The 25,888-nt window shown below is 37.3% G+C and overlaps 1 protein-coding gene across 1 annotated transcript; it reads left to right on the forward strand.

Annotated features, from left to right (window-relative positions):
- Positions 1-272: 272 nt before the first annotated feature.
- NEIL3 (nei like DNA glycosylase 3) lies at positions 273-22,534 on the forward strand. The gene is made up of 10 exons (XM_077177350.1): positions 273-506; positions 3,863-3,978; positions 5,939-6,073; positions 7,345-7,558; positions 8,646-8,720; positions 11,759-11,925; positions 14,998-15,167; positions 17,431-17,833; positions 19,689-19,863; positions 20,694-22,534. Exons 1-10 carry the CDS (start codon positions 408-410, stop codon positions 20,868-20,870), a joined length of 1,731 nt encoding a protein of 576 aa, XP_077033465.1. The 5' UTR covers positions 273-407; the 3' UTR covers positions 20,871-22,534.
- Positions 22,535-25,888: the final 3,354 nt, after the last annotated feature.

Raw genomic sequence — 25,888 nt, forward strand, 5'->3', positions numbered from 1 at the left:
CTGGGCATTGGGAAATGGTGCCCAATGTTCTACCTTACAATGCAAATTCCCCCAATTTTTTTAGAGCTCACAGAGTTTATTATGCCTGTTTGTACTTCAAACGTGGCGGGTAAAGGAGCATTTTACTTCTGTAAACCTGGACTGACTGCAGAACCCAAATAAATACCAACTTTTTAAAAGCTGAAATTAATTTCTGATTCCGGATCAAGTCTTGAAGTAAGATGCACTTGCGCGTGTTTTAGACAACACCAGGGAGCGACCAGGAGCCACCAGGGAATGTACGAGCAGCAGGAGCCGCCGTTCAGAAGAAAACAAACAGGAAACAGCGGGGCGGTGCCTGTCGGGCCGCACCGCCCTCAGGCGAGCGGGACGTTCGAAAGGCGGCGGCGGCGGCGGCCATCGCGGTCATGGTGGAGGGCCCGGGCTGCGCGCTCTGCGCTGAGCGCCTGCGGGCGCGCCTGCGCCGGGGACAGCGCGTGCGGTCCGCGCGGGGCGGCGGGGGAGCGGTGAGGGCACACGGACAGGAACAGGGCGGGGGGAGCGGTGAGGGCACACGGACAGGGACAGGGTTGGGGGGCGGTGAGGGCACACGGACAGGGACAGGGCTGGGGGAGCGGTGAGGGCACACGGACAGGGCTGGGGGGCGGTGAGGGCACACGGACACGGACAGGGCTGGGGGAGCGGTGAGGGCACACGGACAGGGACAGGGCGGGGGGAGCGGTGAGGGCACACGGACACGGACACGGACAGGGCTGGGGAGCGGTGAGGGCCCGGCCGCCGGGACAGGGCGGGGCAGCTGCCCCGGGCAGCGGGGCCCTGCGCTTTTGCTCGTGTCTGTCCGCGGTGGTAAATGCCACCGGGTGTGGGTGAGAGCAAGCGAGCGGGCAGCAGCCGCTGGGGTGCCAGGGCTGGCGGGCGGAGCTCCGTGCGGCGTGTTTGGTGCCCCCCGTGCCGCCGCTGCCGTCGCCCGTGGGTGATAGTGGGTGTCATCCGCGAATACTGAATTCTTCCTTGAGGTTGTGAAATATTCCTGTCAGCACCATAGTAATCCAATTGCGGCAGGTCAGATGTGTGAAGACGATTCTGAAGCTGTAGAAGCAGGAGATTTGAGGAGCAATGACGGAAAGCTTTTAGCATCGCTGTGTTCACTTAGGATAAACTTCAAAATACCATGTTACTCGGGGGAACGTTAGATACAAGGGAAATTATTGCTAATCTTCCTTATTCATAATCTCTTCAGTCTAGGCATGTCCTAGATGCACTTTAAAGGCCCTTCCAAACAAAACTATGCTATGATTCTAATCTATGTGAAACATGACAAAGCTACACATTGGCATGCAGAAAGGCGGTTTCTATATTTATTTTTTTAAGCAATTTTAATTAGACCAAGTATTTAAATAAAGAGTGTGACATTTGGTTTGTATCCTTTCATTGACAGCATAAAATAGTTTACTAGTATGAAGTTTGTGAGACTTGTGAGAGCTTGTAGCAGATGGAGAAATCACTTGGCTGATTAAGTGTGTAGGTACTGTCCTCTGTTTTTGATTACAGAGGTATCTTTTTTTTCCATGCCTCATTTTGCTCATTTTGAAAAGACTATGTGTTGCTTTTGTTTTAAGTAAATATATTGGATTCTGCCAGGCAGAAAGTTGGGGAATTTTGACCCACTTTTAGTGTATATAAAGCATTGTAGGAGTTTGTGATTAAGGCACAGTAAGATAGTACTTCAGTGAAACAATTTAGGAAAGAATGGTTGAAAATACATCTGTCTAAGATATATCTTGGGACTAGTCTTTATAGGTTAATATCTTTCAGGACAGATTTTTGAAGTAAGGAGTTATGCTCCTAATGTTTCAAAAAGAAATCTCGCTCCCTCAAATAGATTTGTTATTATCACTCAGGGCAGCCTCTATTCATTGGAAAATGACCAACCTAAGGGTCTTGGACTTTTTAGATTTCACAGAGGCTGCTAACCATGGCCAAAGCCACTGCTGAAGAGAGTGTTTAGGAGAGTTTGTACTATGATGACTGTAAGATTTTTCCTGATACCAAAGAGGTATGAATTTAACTTCAAATATTTGAAAACACAATTTAGTTTTCTATCGCAGTAATTTCCTATTCTGGTTTGTTTTAAACAACCCTGAGTGGATTAAAGTTAAAATAAACTTTGTTGCACAGCAATCGACTCCAGCACTTTTATTGGAAAGCATGAACTGCTTACATGGGAGCAAAATTTTGCTTTCTTCATATTTTGATAACAGACAAAGTAAATGTTATGCAAGAAATGTTTTTATTTTCCTACTTGACAGAATAATAACCATAAAACTCTCTAAATGTTCATCATTTCAAGGTAATAATATAGTGGGAGATTGCATAGGGAGTAGCTCTGAAATGTCACTAACTAGCAGAAGCCTGGCTGATTTGCCAGCGTTGCTTTCATACATATTTGCATTGAAATTGAGTGCTGCAACTGAAGCACTGATTATATCTATCTGCCTTGCAGTCAGGGCTGTGAGGGCAGTGAGTCTGCTGCTCACAGGTTTCAGCAGGGTCTGAAGGGACCTTGGGGTGCTGGTCAGAGGGACCTTCACAGGCTGAGAAAAAGGGCTGGTAGAAAGTCAGGTTCAGCATTTGGAAAACCTGCAGAATCCTGCACTTGGAACAGAAGAGTGTCATGGAACAGCACAGTCCTGGCTGCTGCTCAGATGGGAAATGGTTCTGCGTCAAAAAAGGGCTTTAGGGTCCCGTAGAAGCTGAGTCCATGTCACTTCCATGTTCCAAGAAGAGGGACATCCCCATGCTAGGCTCTGCAAGTTGAGGAGAGTGATGCTTACCTCTGAGCAGCAATTGCAAGGCTGCACCTGAGTTTGCAACTCCCTAGTAATAAGAAGATAATAATAGACTAGAGTGAGTCCTCTGGTATGATTAGCAGGGTGAAGCACATGGTGCTCAAGGAGCAGCTGACAGAACTGGGGTTTTCTTGCTCTCCTCAGGTATCTGTAAAGAGGATATGGAAGAGACAGAGCTAGGCTCCTGTAGGGACTTGCACAGTGGGTGAGAAGCAGCAGATGCAGGGGACAACAGGAGTTCTCATTCAGTATTAGGAGAAATTTTCCAGCACAACAATAGTCAAGCCATGGAACAAGGGCCCAAAGAGATAGGAGTGTCCATCCCTGGAGCTGCTCCGAATCTGACTGGACAAGGCCCTGGGCTCCTTGTCTTAAGTGTATTCTGCTTTGACCAGGTGTTTGGACCAGATAACCTGTTGACATCCCTTGTAAATTCAATGTATTTTCATGTGCTATGGAAGAAAATATGACTGCTTCAATCTCACATTTATCTTGTCCTCTAGTAGTGTCCTACCTGCTGCTCACCTGCTTCTGAGATTAGATTTAAAACTAGCAGGGAGAGATATCTCTGTGGGCTCAGTGGAGGCTTTTCTGTAACACACAATACACTATGCAAAATACTGAAAGCCTGTTATTAACATTTGAAGAAGGATATAGATCTGCAAATGGCAGAATTGACACTGACATGTTTTTAATATTCAAACTGTATCTGTTCGTTTTGCACCAGTCTGAAACTCTTATTATAAATTCATGACTCGAAGGAAAAGGCATAAAATTCCCTGATAAAAAAGATGTATTGTTTCAGTTAGGAAAAAAATTGAGGTAAGTTATGATAGCATTAGCAATAGTGACTGCTTCGTGGGTTAATAGTCCCATTGTTTTTGGTAGAATACTTAAGGGGAAAATAGTTAATGTTGTCCAAGTTAGTACAGCTGCTTGCTGAATGTGTACTGGTGCTAGAATCTAAGCAGTATAAATTCTCCTTAATCTTTGTGTATGTACTCATTTTTCAGACTGCTGCAAGTAAAGAGAACATCTCTGGTCATGATTTCCTTGTTGGACATGTTTACAGGGGTGTGGAGACATTGGGAAAAGAACTTTTCATGTATTTTGATCAGAAAGCTTTGAGGTAAGTGAGAAAAAGGCTTCCTATGCATTCAGACTGAATATATTTGCAGAGGTCATCTTGATCTTGCTAATGGCACTTTCAGAGATTTGCAAGTGTTAGAGAGAAACTTCTCATCAGCCTCTCTGCAGTACAGGCATACTGGATAAAATCACATGTTTAGATAATATACTACTTTACTCCAAGATTCCATGTAAAGGTATCTGAAAATGACAGTTATTTATTGGCATGCTTTGTTTCAAGCAGGAAGTTGCATTTTGTGGAGACAAAATAGTTATAATACATGCAGTGCATTCAGGTCCCTGCGATTATTGTGTAGCACGAAATAATTCTAAAGTTTCACCTTTTTACTTAAAACTAGAAATCATCAATTCTTTACTACTAGTTCTCATTGAATAACATTTCCTAGGCTTGATTAGCATGCCTTTTCTATTTGTAATTGAAAAGATTTATATTTTGCCCTATTTCAGGACATCAAAGATAATGAAACAGTTTAGAATTAAATTTTATAAATTTCTTAATGCTTTTGAATGTAAACGTGTAGTGATGATTAATTTTTTTCTTCTAGTCACGAACTGAGAAGGCACTAGAATAGCTAATAGTTGTGATTCTTAAAATTTCTTTCAAACAGTATACTGGAACTTGGTAAATGAAACCATCAGCTATAAAACTGAATGAAAAATAATTTTCTGGAAGCATTTAATGCATCACTATTTGTTAGCAAGATGCAAGAGTTTGGTTTAAAAGTAAATTTGTCTAGGTTTAAAAATAAGTTAAGCCTGTGCAGTACTACTCATGGCACTTGAGAATTGAAAACGGCTTTTGAAGATAAAAGTGATTGAAACAACTATATCACCTGATCTGACTTGTAAGAAGAGTTTTGGAAAGACACAGGTTTTTAAGTAACTCATAGCATTACTTTTTTTCATGTTTTAAAGAGTAACTTTAAGAATAGGCTTAATGACATGTGTCTAGCCCATCTGCAAATATTTAAAATGCCTGTCCTTCCTGGAATATAGGAAAGCTGGGCTTACTGGAAGCAGTGACCTGATATTGCTTTTCTTTGGTCATTTATGTAGTTTAGTCTGTTAAATCTTCTTGTAACTATAAAATAATCTACTTTTTCTGATATACAGTGTATAGTAAAAGGCATTATTGCTATCTTATGGTTTTTAGGTCTTGATTGTAGCAGGTGAAATTGTAATAAATAAAATGTATGAGATAATAGTCAGACTTGTCCTTTGCTCAAGCATAGCTCCTTGTAGAATATTTTATAAAACTTAAGACCTCTTAAGGCATTACTAATCTGTAGAATGAATGCTTGAAAGGGTCTGTTCTTCAACTTTGCCATCTGTGCATTTTTCAGTTTATTTCTTTTATTAATTTTAATTGACTTGCAGGTTTTGCCGTGGTTGTAGGCAAAGAAAAGCAGAAAACAACATATGGCAAATACTAATTATGTTGTTTATGGTGTTACTGGATTTAGCTGCAATGTGATAATAGTGGTGGGAATATGGGGACTAAATTCTTTGTTTTCATACCAGGTGACTTCTGCCTGATTTAACAGAAAATTTTCTGGTCAAGTGACCTCATTTCTTTCAGCCTTCCTGAAAGTTTATGAATCTGTGTTGGAAGATCAGCATGTCAAGTGAAAAAAATTCTAAGTGCACCAGAAATGGTGCTTCTTAATGATCAGGTTTGACTTCTGTATAATGAATTATGAAGACTACACAAAACCAGCTATGTTTTGGAGGGATTTTTACTTGGGGAGCATTCTTTCTTTTTTGGGAATTGAGCATTCTGTAAGCTAAGTTTGTTGCTGTGTTACTGGTAATGACTAGAATTAATGTACATGCATACTGACTTGGTTAGGTAAGGTTCACAGCTCTAAAAATAGACTGGTGTAGTGCTTGGAAACGATAGCAAAGTTAAAATACCTATAAAAACTCTCTTTCTTTCCAAGGATTCACTTTGGTATGAATGGTTCCATGCACATTAATCCTGATGGAAGCAAAGAAAGAAATGGAGCACAACCAATTTTGGAGATACAGCTTATGGAGGATACTGTTTGTTTTTGGGATGTGACAGTAGAGTATAGGTAAAGCAGAAACTAATGAAACAGTTTATTTCTTTTTATAACTATCTTTTAAGGTAAATGAAAAAATAATGTACAAATTGTTAAGTGCTTGGGTTCTGTCAAGAAAAAACTTTCTAAACATATATTTTTTGGTGTGGTAATTTGAGTTTGTTACTTTTGTATCAGAGCTTACATACAGTTAAAGTAATGCTATGCCATAGTGTCATTAGGTAGTGTCAAAACTGGGAATGAAAGTTGGATTTAATTTTATCCTTAGATCTGTATGCCGAAACCCATTGCTCTGTTAATTTCTGTCCAAGTCTCACTTCTTAACAAGAGTAACAAATAACCTGCCACGATTACTGGTTTCAAGTTTTTATGCTCCCAAGGTTGGGGTTTTATGTTTTTTCTTTATGGAAGCAAATCTTTATAATTGTTCTAATTTACATTAAGCAGATGTTTATGCCCGTTAGCACTGTACTTCACATTGCTAAAAAAAACATCAACAAGTTTGATTTTAGTGATTAAGGCTCTTGAGTGGAAATGGGCATGTAAATTCATGCAACATATATAAGTGTACGTAAAATTACAAACTACAAAATCTCATGTAAGCCAAGACTTCTTGTATGGTATTATTTTCAAATGAGTATGCTTATCCTAATAATACATATCTTAAAATATGAATATATATTTTTCTAAATTTTGTAACTACTGTTAATAATCTACTACTACATACATCTATTACATAATTATAATTTGCTCAGTTGATTAGAGCGTGGTGCTAATAATGCCAGGATTGAGGGTTTGATTCCCATTTGGGCCATTCACTTAGGAGCTGGACCTCATGATCCTTGTGGGATCCTTCCAACTCAGAATGTTCTGTGATTCTTCAAAATATAATATATAAATTGATTTTACATATATATACACACACACACACATAAATGTCATGTTGTAATTAGTGGGCCATGTAACCATACAGTTAGGTATGTTTGAGAGTACAAACACATGGGCTTTCCATCTGGGAAGTAGTTTTAAAGCAAGGAGCTGGCAAATATTTTTCAAGCTATTATGAACAAAATGAGATCGGACTAGATGCATGTTCCATGTTCCATTGACCTGTTTTTGAAAAGGTGTTTAATGGAATTTCTGTGCCACTTCTTGTCACTGGTATTTTCATGGTTTCTGTTATATGCATATAATGTTCTAATTTGTTCTGTTGTTTTTAAAACCACACAGCAATATTAGAATATATTTAAAATAAAAATTATCAGTGTATTTTTCTCTTCCAGAAATGCAGCTGAATGTGAGCAGAAAGTGAGGATGATGGAAAGTTTGGATGTCTGTTCTCCAAAGTTTAGCTTCTCAAGAGCAGAACATATGATTAAGCAGCAGAACACCCGTATGTTGTGTGATGTGTTACTGGATCAATCAGTATTACCTGGAGTGGGAAATATCATAAAGAATGAAGCACTGTTTGATAGTGGTCTTCATCCAGCTGTTAAGGTGGGTGAATGTCTCAAGATGGTTTTTAAGGACACCAAAATATTCAGAATTTAAATACATGTTTATTTAATATTTTGCTACTTTCTTACCTTTGTTTTGTCATCTGTAATTTCTTAACTTATTCTTGGACACTAAATTAATGTTTTGTCTTTATAACAAGAGGTTTTTGTCATGACACTTGGAGCTGATAAACTTTCATATTTTAAGTCTGGCATCCTGTTATGCTGCCATTAAACAGATAGTCCATAAATAAGGAAAAGTGAAAAGTGCTCAGGTTTTTTGTTCATTTACTACCCAAAGTAGTTTATGTGGTAGAGTTGATAATTTTTGCAGTTGCTTCTTCTACTTCTTATCCTGCTAGCTGGCATCAGTTGTTTTTTCTACCATTGTTTATCACACTTTTTCTGTTTTAAGATCCTCAAGATCCTTCAAGATCCTTTCAAACTTTGGTTGAGAAGATGATATTTGCAAAACAGAGATTACACAGGATGTAAATGGAAACTGGACAAGATTAGTAACTGAAGTTTTTTAATCATAGTATTTTGAAAATTGTTCATAGGATTAATCTGGATTTTATCTGCGATATGACAGAGAAAATAAAAGTGATATAAATTTTGGGTTCATAAGAAAAATAAATTTGTTGATATGTTTGATATGTCTGTAATTGTGATGCCTTTGACTTGTGTATTCTTCCTGAATGTGTCTCAGAGGAAAGAGCCTCAGATGATAGGTCATATTATGATCCATGAGGAAATTAGGAGTGATGTGAGGCTTGCTAACTCTGTTATTCATGTGATCATGAACTCTTTGGTCAATATAGGGCAAGACAACTGAATTTTCTAGCACGTTTTGCATAGTTGAGGCAAAGCACGTTGTTTGGTATGCAAGCAGTGAGTTTTTGTATTACAGAATGTAAACATGTACTGTGTTACTGAGATGATACATATAATAAGGAGTCAGGGAAGTATCACAACACGGATAAAAGCAGCTCCACATCAGTGTCAAAGTGCACCTACTCATAGGTCTTCTTTTGCCATTGTCCCTTAGCATTGTAATATTCTAAAACTCATTCTTGTCTTTCTTACAGGTTTGCCAACTGACAGATGAGCATATACGTCACTTGGTGAAAATGACACGTGATTTTACCCTGCTTTTTTATAAGGTATTGACACATATTTCTAGAGAACTTCCAAAATATTACTCTGGCATGTTAGCTGTGTGTGATCATCTGGTGAAATATGGAGTATTTATCCAAATATTTCCAGGTGGGACATGCCTGGGCTCATCTGACCATTGCTGCTGGGCCAAAGGGGCAGCTGTGGTGTTTTACCTCAGAGATACCTTTGGCCAGCTGGGTGCTGCAGCTGGCACCCGGAACAAATCCAGGCATAGTAGGAACTCAGTTTACCTCTGGTGGAAAAGGTTCAGGCGACAGTGAAGAGAGAAAGGAGAGGATTCTATCGTGGAGTTTTAATCCAGAGTTTTATTCCAGGATGACAGACCTGACTCATGTAACAGCTCCCAACCGCATGGTCTGGTCTCCTTTTAAGCCCCGGGGGACAGGGGGAGGGGAAGGGACAGGTGAGGCACCAACCAGGTGGGAGGAGGGGAAGGCTCAAGGGATCAGGACACTTGGACAGGCCAATGAGCCCGGACCTGAGGGACATCTTTTGAAGTTCTGCCAACCACACCACCACCCTTCTGGAATGTGAAGATTGATGGACAGCTCTCAGCAGGAGGGCAAAGGGGAAGGGAGAGTACACCTGGGGGGTTGGGATAGGTGAAACAGGAAATGGCATCACACTGCAACAGTGAAAACAGTATAAAGATGCAACAAAGCAAGTGTTTCCATGAATAGGAATGTTGGTTTGTGTGCTCTTTATTAATTGTGAATTGTCAGATGATGGAAAGGTAAGGAGAGTTGCGACTGTCAAAATATGCACAGTTTGGCCCAAAAGACTTTCACAGATGCAGCCTGAAGGCCAGTTCAGTCTTTCTGTGCATGTGCTGTTATGCCAGTCTGAACATGTCAGAATTGATGTAGGCTAAGCACAAAGTTACGTGTAAGGTAACATAAAGATTACTCTTCAAACTAGGAACTAGACATTGTCCCAGGGAAGTATGAAAGTAGTTAATGTGGCTTCCTATATAAAACTTGAAATAGCAATTAAATTTATTTGGCTAAATAGTTTGCAACTTCTAACAACCTTTTTTTCCTAACTCAAATAATGGATTTGGTTGATAAAGTGAAATAAATTACGGTTTCTCCCTACTACTATAACTTCAGTAGGACTTAATTTCTTCCCATATAAACTCCATAATTCATGGTGCTCTGGTGCTCTTTAACTTTCCACAAAAGAAAAAGAGAAAATTTTACCTAATTCTTCTATGTTTTGTTTCTTTAAGCTGCAAACAAACAAACAAAAAAAAAAAAGCAGTAGTGACATTTTTGTCCTTTTCTCTTGATGTTCATGAAAGGCAAGGAGCTAGCAGTGCTAAAAAGAATTTTTTTCGTAGGTGAAGGTGAGGGCACCTAACATTCCTAAAATCATAAAGGCTAAAACTTTAATTTGTTTAACAGTCTGCTTAAGTATCTACTTTCCCTCAACCCACTAAAGAGCACTTTGATTTGTTGGTAGGGAAATGTTTTCATTTCTCTGAAATTCGTAATGAAGTCTGCCAGTAAAGAGACACCTTCTAGTTCTGCAACAACTCTAATACTCAGAAATTTAAAGGCTTTTGGACTGATAATAAACAGGTTATACTTTCTGTTTAGCCAATTTCAAAACTTCTGTAGTCCACACTTAGCAAGTACTCACCAGCCAAGTACTTTTAAGAGGGCTAGCCTCGCCTTCCATGTTAGAGACATAATGAATATGTTAATGAGGGATAGTGCTTGAATTTTTTTAATAGACTGTTATGGATTGTTTGCAGTCATCATACTGTATCATTGCAGACGCAAAGGTGAAGAGTCCTGTTTGTGTAAAAAGCTGTTGCTTTTGTTTGTTTTTTGCATAACTGGATGGGAAAAAAGCTACTCATAAGAAACTGACTGAAGACCTTGAGGAGGCAGCTGTGAATATTCATGCAAATATATATTAGTAATTCCTTCTGATTGAATTACTAGCTTGCACTGGCACAAGAATTCTCTTTCAGCAAGACTGATGAATAAGAGCACAGTAGAAGCAAATATACTGTGCTCAAAGACACCTGTGTTTTGGGACAACTCCAAGGGTTTTCGTACGTTATGGAGCTAGAGTTAGTGAACTCTGCCAGGGCTGTGCTGGTATTACTTGGACAGCTGTGGTATCGTTTGAGCTGAGCCCAAGGATTTGCAATTGTAGGGCAGAGTTGGCTGCATCTCTACTAGGCTCTTCTTGTTTGGATTTTTTTTTTTTTTTTTTGCCGCTTTTAGCTGTAGTGTGTCTATGCTGACTTCCTGGGTATTTTGGGAATTGTCTCATAAAATGTGCCTGCCAGCTGTCTGGAGGCTTTTCAAGTCACTGCCCTTGGGCTTGTACTGTACTTAATTTAATATGGCTTTCTGCCAGACTCTGGGGAGCTCACCATAGTGCCAAGTGGCTTTTCAAGTTGTTTGGCATGGCCAGGGCCAAGATACAGCTGAGCAACTTTATTGGGCACTACCCAACATTTACAGAATCTTGGGAATATTTCTGCATTGCACAGTTCTTTAGGTTTTGGGAAGGCTTTATTAACCCAGATTGTAGCATTGCATCTGAGCTGTGCTGAGTTTTTGGGTCTTTGGGGGTGAGAGAAGGCAGTGTTTGCTTTGTGGTTTATTTTTGTTTTGTTTTCTATGCTGCATTGATAGGAGTTCATTAGCTCTTCAAGAAGACTCCTGCAGGTGTCAGGTCAAAGACAATTGGTGCTGATTCAGAGCTAACTGGTCCAGCTGAACTCAGAGAGTTCCTAGCATGTATTTGCTTGCACCTTGCTAGTATGCTTTTTTTTTTCTGTGTTTTATTTCATTATGTGGAGAATTACAGACACTGTTATACCTGACTTGTCAATTCTTTACATAAAATAATGTGAAATACAGGGATAGCCTTTATTAATGTCTCTCTTAAATAACTTCATCTAGTCATTGAGTTGACAATTTATGTAGTGTTTTTTATTTTCAGACTCATGTTAAATTGATCCTGAGTCTCTAACATGGATTTTAAACACGTTCTGTTTTAGTGCCGCAGAACGGGGTCCCCGCTGTACCGACACTACAAGGTGTACAAGTGCCCAGCCTGCAGGGAGTGCAGTGGCAGCATCACCGTGTGCCGAATGGGGGACCATAACAGGATGACTTACTTCTGCTCTCGATGTCAAAAGGCAGATCCCCAGCTCGTCAATCTTAGGTATGATGGTAGCATCATGGTGACATTTTTAAGCACCTCAAAGTGTTGTTACAGTAAAAGGACACCCCCTTTGAAATAGAATGGGTCTGTGTGCATTTTATAACTAAATTAACTATGTCAGACAAAACCAGAACATATTGCAAGAAGAAAAAAAATTGCCTATTGGTATTTAAAAATGGTTAGAAGCTTCGATCCTTTGCTACTATTCTTTTCAAAGGTGTCATCTATTATGAAGCAGCTATTACTTTAATCAAATGTAGGAATTATGAAACAATTCAGAGTACTCAGATTTATTCACTGAAACTAAGTCACCAGAAAAGTTGCCCTTTGTTCTTGGTGTTATCAATGTAAAGGGCATGGATGTTTCCATACAACTGAGTTGAATATAATGAAGTAGGAATTTGTCTTTCTTTTTGCAGGATAGCCCCATCAGTCCTGGCATATCTAGATGGCTGTACATCTGTGCAGTTTTCTTCTGGATATAGAATTCTACTGAGGATAACTAAAACTTCAGTAAATCAGAGTGCAGCAAATATTTTAGGGGCTTAGTACTTTTTCTTCCTCCTTATTGGATTTTAAAAGCTTTTGCTATAGGTGTGCTACAGAGGCACTTCTGCTTCCACATAAATTGTGCTAGCAGCAGCTTTCCTCCTTTTATTTCAGGAAAGCAGAAAGTGCATTTGATATCACAAAGGGTCAAAAGGTAAAAGTTACAAAAATACCTTATTCAGACTTAAGCATCTGTTATTCTTGAAAATTTTCATCTGAGGCTTCAGAATTCTGCCTTTATACTATCTGTCTGTCTAATATAAGATGCTGTTTCACTTTGTGACTTTGCCTCGTTAGTGTGGGGGGGGGGGTGTGTGTATATATATATATATATATATATATATATATATATGTTTTAGATAAGATTTTAGATAAGATTTACAGAGCACATAAATCCCTCTCCTACCTCCAAGCTTCTTTCAAGACTCAGATGTCTGAAGGGATTTTGCTTAAAGCTTAAAAAATTGCCTTTGGGTACAGATCAAATATCGAAAATTCCAGCATGGAGGATGAATATTTCACAAGCTGATAACCCAAATCTGCTGTATTTTCAGAAAGTAATAATGAGAAATATTTTGCAAAAATGTAGGAAGACAGCATTCTTCTGTTGAGTGAGATAACTAGAAAACAGTGTAGGGAAAAAATCTTTCTGTTTTCTAGAACAAGTAGTGATTTAGCATTTTGTTGTTGTACTTTTAAATAAACAATTAAAGAGTGCTGCATTTAAGTGAAAAACATGGTAGTGGTAACTATAAAATAAAAAGATGGTTTCTTGTCTTGTCCTCATCTTAATGGTCAGTTCTTTGTTTTCTACTGCACTCTTTTCAATTTTACAGTAACTGTTACTATATAAAATTATGTATAGCTCAAGTAATTTATTTGCCATTCCAGGCTTTTTGCATTTAAAGACTGGAAGGGGCCCATGTGATTAGACTGACTTGCTATAGATCAGAAACTGTAGAATTCTACCCAGTGCTTCTGGGGTCAAGTCAACTAGCTTAGGATTCTGCTCAACTGAAAAAAAAATTAGAAAATACCCATTATAAACTTAGCCCATCAAATTCAAATGTACCTTGAATTTAAAAAATAGACCTTTCCCCTCATATTTCATAAACTGGGAAAGGGTGTGGGAGTTATAATGACAGGACAGATGACCCTGGGTAACAACATGGAATTAAATTCCCAAATATGATACACTGAATATATTCAGTCTAGTAATGCATTTTTTGATAACTGAGTAGAACAATTGATCTAATAATGTGAAAATACCCATTTTAACACTTACAGTTTGGCTGTTTTGTTTGCTAGCCACAGTATTTTGGTGAATGCTGCTGTAATGTCTATTCTACCTCTTAACAGCACAGACTCTTTGGAATGTCAGCAGTTCTCATTATCCTCCTTAGTTTTCCTTTTGTGGAAGGTGTGGTAGGTAGTGGATATCTTTACTGTTATTTTAGAGCTCTAGCCTCTTACAGAAAGTGATCGTTATGGAAAAAGTGATGGGTCAAAGGAGTGTCACAACAGTGCCCAACTACAGCATTTGCATTGTTGACTGAATTGCTTAAATTCTTAGGATTAATAAAAGTCTCCAAAAAGTCCACAATTCCACAAAAACTATATAAAAAAATATAAGCTTGACAACTTATCTACCATAAGTTGGATATTATCATAGCACTTAAAAGCATACATACGTAACTTACTGAACAGGTAAATTCAAGCTACAATTAATCTGCTGTCAGTGTTTGGATACTATGACAAGAGCAGCCCCTCATAACAGGAAGCTGTAAAGGAGTAACTATGATTCTAAATCAGTCTATCAACATAGGAGGTTATAATTTACAGGAAAATAAATACAACTAAATCTTTAGTGGTGTCTGGAGTAGCTTTGTCTCACAAGTCACAGCTAGGCTCCTTAATTCTGAACAGGTTTCTACATTTTAAAAGGCTTTCTAGCAAATGGTGACACACAAGAGACATTCTGACTTTTAAAGCTTTCAGTGCTTTTGGCTGTTATGATAACAATGTGGACTTATGTGTAGCATTTAAATGAGAACAAAAAAAAATTATTTGCTAGACTGTGTGATTTCTGCAGTTCATTTTCTAAGCAGTTCTTCATCCAGTAATGCATTTGTTAGCAAGTCTTGTGTACCAGATATGGGGGGAAAGCCCTAAAACACTCTCCCTTTCTTACCAAGCTTTTTGCTGCAGTACTTGGAAATGGTAGGGAATCTGAGAGACTGGGGCATTGTCCTGGAGAGTACACCAGTTGATAATTAACTTTCTGTCAATTTCTTGTTTAAATATTTTTATTTGTTTTACTTCTGCAGCATCTGGAAAGATTTGGCCTTGAGGTAAAGAAAAGAAAAATCAAATTTGAACGCTGACATGCTGTCCAAGCTCTGATAGGAGGCTTAACACTGCATCCTGCTTGTTCTCTAGCCCATGCCTTCCTGCACAGAGTGGCGTAAGGCAATTTGTAGGGGGAACGTCACAAAACACTAACATCATTCTTTTGTTTCACAGCAAACTGCCAGCTAGAAGCAGCCTAATTGGCTGGGCATACGGCAGGGGGTCATGTTCTAATGAACATGTAGCTCGGAAATCTGAAGAGGAGTGGACGTGTATGTGCTGCACCCTAATAAACAAGCCTTCTGCTGAAATTTGTGATGCCTGTTTGACTTCAAGACCTGAAGGTAGTGAAGGGTTGTCTGGCAGCTGTATTGGGAAAGATGGGAGGTCTATGATTTCGGTGTAGTTTTTATGTAGAAGTGTCTCATTGTGAATCATATATATATAACTAGCTAACTTGAAGTCAGATTTTGAGGAAATCTTACACAGACAATATGGAAACTGTCTTGTCTTAAACCCTGTAAGTGTCATCTTCCAACCTGGTGTGCAGGTGGGATTCTATAGATTGGTGTCTTCAGTGACCCTTTGTTTTTACTGGGGCAAGGAGTGAGAAAAATCTCAATTCTTTCAACTCTCTGTAAAATCCTTCAAAGTTTGCAGTGTAAGTCTGAATTAGAAATCATCAAAGATCAGAAAATTACGTGTCATTCTTTCATGTGAACAAAAGCAATATATTTTAGTACCCTTTTCTAAAAGGATGCCAGGTTTCTCTGGGGCTACCTTTTTCCCTTCAAGTTCAGAGTAAAAATGATTCTGAACTTCTTACCTCAATTTGTTGTTTGTCTCTTGTTGGAGCTTTTAATGCTGCTATCTACATGAAATATTGCTTCATTGCTTAATCATTTTATGACTGGAGTGATGTGTGGAAAACCCTTATTTGGCACTAGCTATAGTTCATTTTCTCAGGTCAGGAATCAATAAAAGTATGTCTTTGTGCCTTACGTGACAGTTGTTGGCAACACAGGCTAATCTTGCATAATTCTTCTGCCAAATCAGCACCAGAAACCTGAAAATTTTAATCTGTTCACAGAATAGGATTTACCAACTAACATTTATCCTGGAATTAATGTATTATGCCATGTGCACAAATGCTTTATATTAAGCTTTGAAACAAAACTTGTTCCTTCTCCTGTACTTCTGAATTTTACTTGTTTAGTTGTATGCAATTACTGAAATCAGGTGTGGAATTTGAAGCTTAGACTCGATGGAATACTGTTGGGAAATCTTTATTTTTTTTAAATATGACCTTATTTTTGCATAGGAGTGATATTTGGTTTTTTTTTTTCAAAATAGGTTTGCTTACCTCTCTTTTTTTAAATCCTTAGGAGTCTTTCCCTTCTCACTTGGTTCAATGTTTGGTTTTTTATGTTGTTTCTAAAATTACCTACTGTCAGCAGAAAAGTTTGAATTTTTGAGGACAGGATACTTGGTCTGTAAAATTAGCTGCTGGCCCTACAGCCAAAATAATTCAGTCTGTAGACAGATAATTATTTACCATTACATTGCAATTTCCATGCTCCTTTGCTAAGTACGAGGCTAAGCCAATACTATTCTGTCTTAAAAAGTCTGAATGAAACCGATATGTTTGACTGTGCAGTAGTGGCAAAATGGAAGGTGCCTGGAAACAAGGAATGTTCCAAGTCAAATGTAGAGATTCTTATTTTGTTTCTGAGTGAGAATGCCTTTGGAGAGAGTGTATGTCTCATCTACCCGTGTTCTGCTTAATTCCCTCTTTCTTGTATGGAATACACTGGATATAGTAGAAAAGGAAGGACTCTCTCCTGGAACACTGTGGTTTCACAGCTACCAAAAAAGATTGCACATAGGATGCCATTAGGTTTTCACCCTTTTCTCAGGAAGGGGATTACCTACAGTCTCCTTATGTATTAAATTGGCATTAATAAACTATTCCATTCTTTTGAAATTATTATTGCCCACTAGGAGGGCTTTTGATTCTGTGAAGAAACTGTTGTTTATATCACAAAGCAAATGTCTGGACTGCTTTTTTCTGAAAAGCCTCTTACAGTCAGTAAGTTTGGATGAACACAAAGTTTGGAAAGGATGGGAACTCTGAAATCACTAGAAACCCCAAAATCTTAATATTAATTTTTGTGTTAATAGTAAGGTAATACTTAAAAAATGGATAATGCATTTCTGCTTGGAGGTACTATAGTCTTTGATCTCCCATTACTGAGGTTATCAAAAGTTATTTTGAAAAATTTAAATACTTTAATCTTTGTGTTTAGGCCAAATTAAAATTTTTATGGTTAAGTGTCTGATAGCTTTAATTTACATAGCATTAATTGATCCTACTCGAGCAATAGTAATGCTATCTAGAAACACATGTTTTACATGACTCTAAGAGTGCACTGAGAATGAGTTTTTTTATTGTAAAAAATTTTGTACTCTTATCTAATTTGTGACAGGTTTTGAGATGGTACTGTAAATTTACTCTTTCGTTCTCCAATGACAATTTATGAATACAGATCAGAAATATAATGTAGCATTCTATGCAGATGGATTATAACTAAAAATTTTTTTCCTTAGTTCCAAAGATGGAGAGTTTTGAAGATTGTGCAGCCTTTAACACAAACTTAATGAAGTACCCTTGTAATGATTTCAGAAAACCAAGCACAGAAATAAAGATCAATAGGAAAACTGCATTTGGAACTACAACTCTTGTCTTAACAGACCTTGGTAACAAAACTGTTTTGAGAAATGATATCCAGGTACCTGGTGGACATTCTCAGTGTGTTTTTCCAAAAAGCAATTGCAAGCAGATCCAAAGCAATGCCTGCCAGTCAGAGAGAAGCAAAGACAAGGATTGCTCAACAAACATAGCTGCCCTGGCTTTGTCCTCCTGTCAGCAACCTGTCTCTTTCAAACACATACAGAAGAAACAGAAAACTGACCATGTACCTTTGGTTCACCCATATAATACAGCAATCAGGTATGTATTCTAAAATGAAAGCAAGTCTTTATAATCCCATAAACCAACTTTATCCTTAAATGTTAATTGAATACTGTGCTGTTTGGCTCAGACAGTGTTGTCTTTGGATTTCTGCCAGAGGTAACTTATTCTAGGCTAACTATAATTTAATTCAGATTTCAAAAGCACTGAATTACCTAGGATGTCATTAGAAAAGTCCTGATTTTGGCATCCAGCCAGTACTGCTGTAAGCTAAACAGCTGTTCATAGTTCAGCTATTCCCTTTGAATAGGCCAGTCTAGTTTTAATAGGTCAAGCACATTTCAACCTCAGGAGTTGTCTGATCTTAGCACTGTAGTTGCTATCTGCTTAGAGAGATCTTAAAATCAATGTGAAAGATTACAAAAGGAAGCTATCTGGATGAATGTATTCTAATTGAAGTTATTTGTCAACTGCCAGGTTTCAGCATTCTTCCTTGAGAGGAAGATCTGTTCAGTTACCTTGATGAGCTTCCCATCACTGCTTTTACTCTTAACTTCCTTCCCCATTCTGTATATAACCACTTCAATGCTCTACCCATACTTTTATTTACAGAGCCCTGTTCAGACACATCCATCGCCTAGTTAAGAGAAATGTGAGAATCTATGAGGGTTGTCACAGAAAAGTTGGGCAGATAGTAACAACAGTAATGGGAGTGCAAGGTAGATGTCACATACAATGGTAAATTATGCAGGCTGAATGTGAAATATTGATGATATGTTACAAAATTCTTCATCATGTGTCTGTTCTGAAATACAGAAATTACTTCTTACGTTGTTGAAGCACCAGTTTTGAAATGCTCTCGCTGACTAGCCAGGCTAGACGGAATGAATACAATTCCTCCTCACACTTTCAGTATAGACTGAGGAACTGAGGCTGTAGGCAGGATAATTGAGAATACAGAGGACTGTAAACAAGAAATGAGATAGTATCAATCATGACAACAAGTTGTTGTAGCAAGTCATCAACCGAAATGCTTTTTTTATAGCATTTTCTTAACCAAAACCAACAAAAAATCTGTTGGTTATTTTTATCTTCTTGTGTTTTAATGAGGTGTTGGAATAAAACTGCTGGTGTCTGCAGGGCTGCAATCTTCCAGACGTAGAAGACAACATAAAATTCCTAAGCTGATAACTTGACCAGAACGAATTAATATTTTCTTCTTTCATTAAGGTTCCATTACTGCTTTTCTGCTCTATAAATATATTGGAAAGATACATTTCAGAGCATTAATCTTTTTCATGTCACTATTTTTAAATGAAACCTTGTGTATTTTAGATAGTCAGAAATTGTCTCAATCATGAGGAAGAAGGAAACTTTATCCCATTCAGAGAATTCTATTTCATCCCATCATCTGGATTATTTCTTGTCCAAATGCGATTTGGAGCATTACTGTAACTTTTCAGTAAAGAGGGTGGGAGTCTTTTCTGTGAAGCATACAAATGTCTTCAGACTGGAGTAATTAGTGGTATTGGTCTTTTTCCCACTGAGAGCAGAATACTCTTTTAGAACATATCAGAATTTGAGGTGGGCAGTATAACATCAGTAGTAATATTTATTTTGTTTCATACATGAATTTGAGTACTTCAGAATAATTTAAGACATGGTGGGGAAAACTGGTATAGTACCTCAAGGGCAGCACACAGTCGTGTCTATTCACAACTCGCAATCATTCAGATTTAAAGGCACACACAAATACGGTGCATTAGAGAAGCAAGTCCTTTGTCACTGTATGCAAAAGTACACTGGGTGAGCTGTTGTCATGGTAGGAGAGAGTTCTTTGGCTGCTAATCCCTTTTAAATTACACAGAAGTCATTTTGTCACCTGTCATTACAGCACACCTCAAGCTAATGTGACAGATGCTACTCGTATGTTGAGCGTGGGGCATCCTCGCTGCAGTAAACACAACCGTCTCTGCAGCCTCAGAGTTGTGAGAAAGGATGGAGAAAACAAGGGAAGGCAGTTTTACTGCTGCCCTCTCTCCAGGGAAACTCGGTGTGAATACTTTCAAGTATGTATAAGACTTCAGGACCTGTTTTTGCTTTTATAATCAGTGCTTGTTCCTGCAACCTCCTTGGCCCAGTGACGTGTCAATCATGGACAGCAGACATATTCCATTTAAAGTTTGACATAAATACTGTTGCACACTGAGTTGAAACTAAGAGATTAATAATAGCTATTGAACTTAACAGTTCTAGTTACTTCTCTTAGTGTTGAGATGGCACCTACTTGTGCAAATGCTCTTAATCTACTTCCAAGTGATGTGAAACAGATGCATAAGAAAAATACTGGTTTGAGGGAACTTGTAAAAGTTGTTCAGATCTGCTTCTTCCTGAAAGGACTATAACAAACTAGATCTGATTTTCAGCCATGTTTCTGGCTAGCCAAAATCCTGACAGCCTCTCAGGATGATGATTCTGTAATCTGCCTGGGCAAACCCTCCCACTGCTGCACTAATACCTAACATGACCTTCCTTGCTGCAATTGGTGGCCTCTGCTCCTTCTTGCTACAGATGTAGATGTCTTAAAAGACTTTGACCTGAAAAGTGATCTGATAGTCATGACTATCAGGTAGTTAATAGATGGACTCAAGACAGTAATGCCTAAATTTGAAAAAAAACCTATGTGCTGACATAATTTCAATTTACACCAGTCAAAGTGCATGCAGTTGCAGTTGATGTTAAAGAAAAATCTAAAAAGTGTTCACAAAAGTGATAAAACTAATCTAAGTACTAGGAAGAATTTCTTCTATGGCATCCCCTGTAGGTCTTTTTCTATTGTCCATTTTAAAATAAGGAATTCATAGCCATCACATGTACCTGATACTTGTTTCTTTGGCAGTGGGCTGACTTGGATTTTCCATTTTGTAACCATGGCAAGCGATGTGTTATGAAGACTGTATTGAAGATCGGTCCCAATAATGGAAAGAACTTTTTTGTGTGCCCTCTTGGGAAGGAAAAACAGTGTGGCTTCTTCCAATGGGCAGAAAATGGGCCAGGTATGCAGATTCTTCCATGATGCTCACGTTACAGTTACCTGTTCTTCAGGATGCCTTAAGTAACATTCGTAACATGCCTGTAACATTCGTAGTAACTTCTGGTTTGTTCTTTTTCCCTGTTCACTCATTAACTAGTAAAAGAGCTCCAATGTAAAGAACAGATCTAGAAAGAGTAATTTTACATAGTCCTATAAAAATTAAACACTGCTTGTATGCAGCCTACAATTATGAAATATACATTTAGCTTGCAACATAGTGTCATATACTATTGTATTTCTAATAAAAAATGGCACTGTTTCCTTTTTATATGTATTGTTTTAAATTGCTTTAAATTTTCATGTATTGTTTTAAATTTTCTTAAGTGTAAATATGTATTTAACAAAAGTGAATAAAAAGAATATACTTTATTAAATACCAGTCTGTGCTTTCTGAGAGCATAAGATGAAACAGCAATGAACTGTACAATTCAAATGTTACAACAGTTGATTGACTTTGCTTAGGTTTGGAAAATGACAAAAAACTTCCCTAAAACAAATAACACTACTCTTTGGTTTTCTAAATTATATATTCTAAATCCATGTCTTAATGTTTTCTTCTAGTTTCTACTGAACACTTTTTCCCCCAATCCATATATAATAGATAATAAAATCTTACCTCCAAGATAGCTAGAACTCAGTTTATGTTTGTTGGTTTTACCATGATTTGCTGAAGCAAGGGGTAGAGTAAATAGAATATGGTAAGCTATCAAATCAGAAACAGAATTCTTCAAATCTTTAGAAAGTGTACTATAGATACCAAGGAAGATGAGACTAATGAAATGGTCATACACCATTCAGCTTCATACATCATTCAATTGCAGCCAGTTTTAATTGAAAATAATGGGAAATAGTGTTGCTTCCCAGCAAAATATGTGGGATGAAGCACCTTGCAAATGGCTCTTTGGTCTGTGCAAACACCTGTGGTATTTTTTTTTATGGAGGACTCCTTGATTTTCTTGAGAACATTGTATAACTTCATTCCAATTAAATCTTCCATTCCATGATGCAAAGGAAACTGCTTAATTCTTTTCCTGAGCAGCACAAATTCAGAGGTTTTTTTTCTTTCTCTTTTCAGTAGCATTTGATAGCTTTGAAATCTTTCAAAACTTTCCTTACATGAAGAAAATATTTTTTAATCAGATTGTAGAAACTATAATCTTTATGTTGGTCAATGGCCTCTTTCCAAATAATATATGTCCTTCATGAGGTACAGAACTCCACCTGAGAACAGAACAAGCTACTTCACGTGAGGACTTATTTTTCCATTGCTGTCTCTTTCTATGATGTTTCTTGTTGCAATGATATGTTGCTGCTAGCTTGTGCTTATACATCTAAATCTTTAAAATTGCAATCTGACTGGTTTCTCACTTGTATTTGTACAATTTATTATGGTGATAAAGTGTTTGATTATTTTCAAATTGTACATGCTTTTGGATGTCTGGCACAGGGATTAATCTTCAGCAGTTCAGTTAAAGTTGAAAAATAAAAAAGAAATACAACCATTTCTGATTACTTGCCTTCTATGAATGTTAAGATTTCTCTGAAGCTGGAAGTTAAATGAATTTTTCAAACTTTAACACATGAAAAATAACAGTTGGGCTCTTACATATTTTTTAGCTTAATAGCGAGACGAGAAGTGAATATCTGTTTAAATAAAATGCATACAAGTTTTAAAGGATTAAGTGCATTTATTCACTACTGCAATCACTTTACTTTTTCTGTTCTTGTATTGAATATGTTGTATATGGTATATTTGTACCAGCCTGATTTTGCTATATATGCTAGTTGTGTAATGTCACAAGGTGAGGAACAGCAGACAGGGAAATCAAAGGGCAAACCCTGAGCTTATCACAGTGAACAAGAAACGAAGGAATCTCACATGTTTACACTTAAATAAAATAGGAAACTAAACAAAAGACAGTGAATTCTAATTCATTAGATGCCTCTGCAAACCTTACTGCTTTTACCAACACTGTTTTTTAAATTCTTTTTTTTTTTCCCTTGGAGATGATGGCACTTTGTAGCTTGTTTAACAAGGTCTGGCTGATAGCTGGTTATAACAAGATTTGACCAAAAAAGCTAGCAACAAAACTTATCTTGGAATAGATCCCCACTTGACCTTTTAAAAAGAAACTGCAACCAAGGGTGCAAAACCAGATAAAAGTCCTGATTTTCAGCTTTTATTCTAATAGTTTACAAAAGTGTTTTTATTTTTTCACATTGATTCATCTATCACAGTGCAAGTGATGGAACACACTTCTTTCAGGTTTGTATCTGGCTTACACATTTTAATGGCTTGTGTAGCACACAGTGAACTGTGAAGGCTAAAACGAATAACAAGACCTAAGTTAAAAGAGGGAGCTGTTTTTCACAAAGATTTTCTGTAATTTCTATTCCTAATGAAAGCAAATGTAAATCTTTTAGAAAAGAAATGTAAAGCTTTTAGAAAAATGCAGCCCTTTCTAAAGGCCTTATGGTTCTGACACAGTTTTGATACTTTGGCCTTTACCCAAACACAACCAAGAGAAATGGGATTATTACCTAACAGCCTACAGGACTGGCTGTTAGGAATGACAAGCTCACATAAGCTCCTTTGACTGGATGATTTCTAAAATGGGGTGCTGAGGACAGTTCTGTAATAAAAAGGAGACTTCCAGTAAAGCTGACTTCTAAGTACTCTTGTGTACAACTTTTAGAGGGCTTTTTTAGACATTAACACTACACAGTGATAACATGACTCATAACAGAAACCTGTCTTTCACCTTAAGCTGAAAACATGTTTTATATACCACAGAACTAACCTCAAAAAGCCCCTGAACTCAGCTGAGATGCTATACAAAACAGTTTTAGAGGATCAAATCAAGGTCACACAAGTCGTGGAGTAAAAATTTTAAACTCGGAAAATACTAATGCTGTATGCCATAACCAGTTTCTGCTTTATTAGTAGCACTTTCATTACTGTTACAGTTTAAGTTAGTTTAGGCAGAGTATACCCTTCAGACTGAAATTAATTTTTATTTTCCAATTTGTGCCATTAGGTTTAGAATCAACAGATTTTTATGCCTCGTTTCATGCCTTTAAACCCTTATTTAACATAGTTTTTTAACCAGGTACTTGTTAAAGACAGGCATGCCATTTGATGTCAATACAAATTTAGCAAATAAATTAATAGAATACAGTATTCTATTCTACAGTAGTATTAATTCACTAAGGGACAACTAAATTTACACTAAAAGTAGGCAGTCAAGTTTTGGGACATGACTATGTCACAACTGTGATTACAGACCTTTACAATTATACAGGTATTCTGCATCCACCTTCCTACATAAAAAGGTGTTAGTTCTCACTTGTTTTTCTGGAATGGAAACTTACATAAGAGTCATGTAGCTCAATGACAGGGACTTTCAAAGAGGCAGAGGATGCCTTCCTTAATATCTGTATGAATACTGATCATTAGTGGCTAAGCATCTTTCACATGAAATCAAAAGGTATTGTAAAGTCTCTAACAGACTTCACAGCAACTGTGAACATTATAGATTTAAAATTCTTTTCAATGCCTCTTGTACCTTTTTGCACTATCTGCAATTCAGCTTGCTGATGATAGGCAGAGTTCATCATCCAGTGTAACTTAATATTCTGCACATCTGTGTTTTATTTCTCTGATGCCTGAAAGGTTGTTTATTGTGTCAAATTTTTACTTGAATATTCAAAACATACATCCAAAATTAATTTAGAAGTGTGTGGGAATGCTCTGTAATTTATATTAGTGGAACAACAAAACCCAATCTAAGGAGAGAACCCAACAAATTATTTTCCATATGAAAGCTTATTAAAAATGCATCAAGCACATTTACGGGTGAGCAGAATTCAGAGTGTACACAGTATTGTCTAAACATAGTTAGTGCTTTAGTTACTTAACTTATTGAATTGCCACTGCTGTAGAAAGTGCAGTTCCCTGCAGAGTTTGTATGATTTATAATTTTTTATTATAAAATCAACTTCAAATAACATGACTGTCTTTCAGCGATTAGCCATGTGATATGATCATACTATGAAAAGGTGATAACATTACTCATTTTTTAATACTTAGGTTTTAGGTGAATCTTCTTAACAGAGAGATGGCAGAGTAAAGAGAGACCTCTCGACACTGAGCAGCAGAGCCTAACTTAAAGGTGGGATGAACTGTGTAGTTAGGAACACTGAAGGGGAAAGTGAAGCTCTGTTTTGGCAGAGGAGAAAGCCCATTTGACTGGTTCAACTACTTATGGAACTGAAATCTAAGTCAGATACTAAAAGTCTGTGTGGTCTAAATAATCATCTACCCTACACTTCTGTAGAAAACATGGATTTAGAATTTTTTTCTGGCTATTTTCTTTAAATATAACTTCTTTTGTTCAACCACAGTACTCATGACAACAGTGACAGTAACCATTTGATGTGAAAAAAATCCTTCCTAATTTATTAGAGACAAGGACACTGCAGTATGGAAGAGACCACCTGAAATGGGGAAAACTGGGAAATAAATGCATTTTAAGCTTTATTCAAAAAACAGTGCAGCACAACACAAGGATCACCAGCTTTGTTACCTGCCCCCAGTTAAGTAGCATTTGCAAGGTGCTTTTGCTCCAGCTAGCTGACTTTTGAAAAGCAAAATATTGGCTAAGGCTAACATTATTTCAAACCTAAGGCAATATCCATTAAGAATAACAAGAGAAAAAAATAATGCATAACCTCTCATAAAAATAATTCAGACTACATTTCTCAACTATAAATAATTCTATACCAGCAAAACCCCAAGGGTTTTTATTAAAAAGAAACAAAAACCAAGCATTTATTAATTTACTAAATATGTTCTAGAACTTCAGGATGACCTAAACATAAAAATGAAAATTTTGAAATGTCTGTAGAAAAACACTAAAGTTACAAGTTATCTATAAACAAGCTAAAATGTAAATTTCAGTTTTAAATCTAGACTACATTTGAAGAGCAACTTTGCAATA

This window comes from Agelaius phoeniceus, chromosome 4, assembly GCF_051311805.1.
Source record: "Agelaius phoeniceus isolate bAgePho1 chromosome 4, bAgePho1.hap1, whole genome shotgun sequence".
In the NCBI taxonomy this organism is placed as follows: Eukaryota; Metazoa; Chordata; class Aves; order Passeriformes; family Icteridae; genus Agelaius; species Agelaius phoeniceus.

What these genes read in the sequence shown, in the direction of transcription:
- NEIL3 (XM_077177350.1), top strand. Translation starts at nt 408, where the DNA reads ATGGTGGAGGGCCCGGGCTGCGCGCTCTGCGCTGAGCGCCTGCGGGCG. An exon ending in GATGTGACAGTAGAGTATAG is followed by an intron (nt 6,074 to 7,344) that starts GTAAAGCAGAAA and finishes TTTCTCTTCCAG; the next exon opens with AAATGCAGCTGAATGTGAGC. An exon ending in CTCGGTGTGAATACTTTCAA is followed by an intron (nt 19,864 to 20,693) that starts GTATGTATAAGA and finishes TTTCTTTGGCAG; the next exon opens with TGGGCTGACTTGGATTTTCC.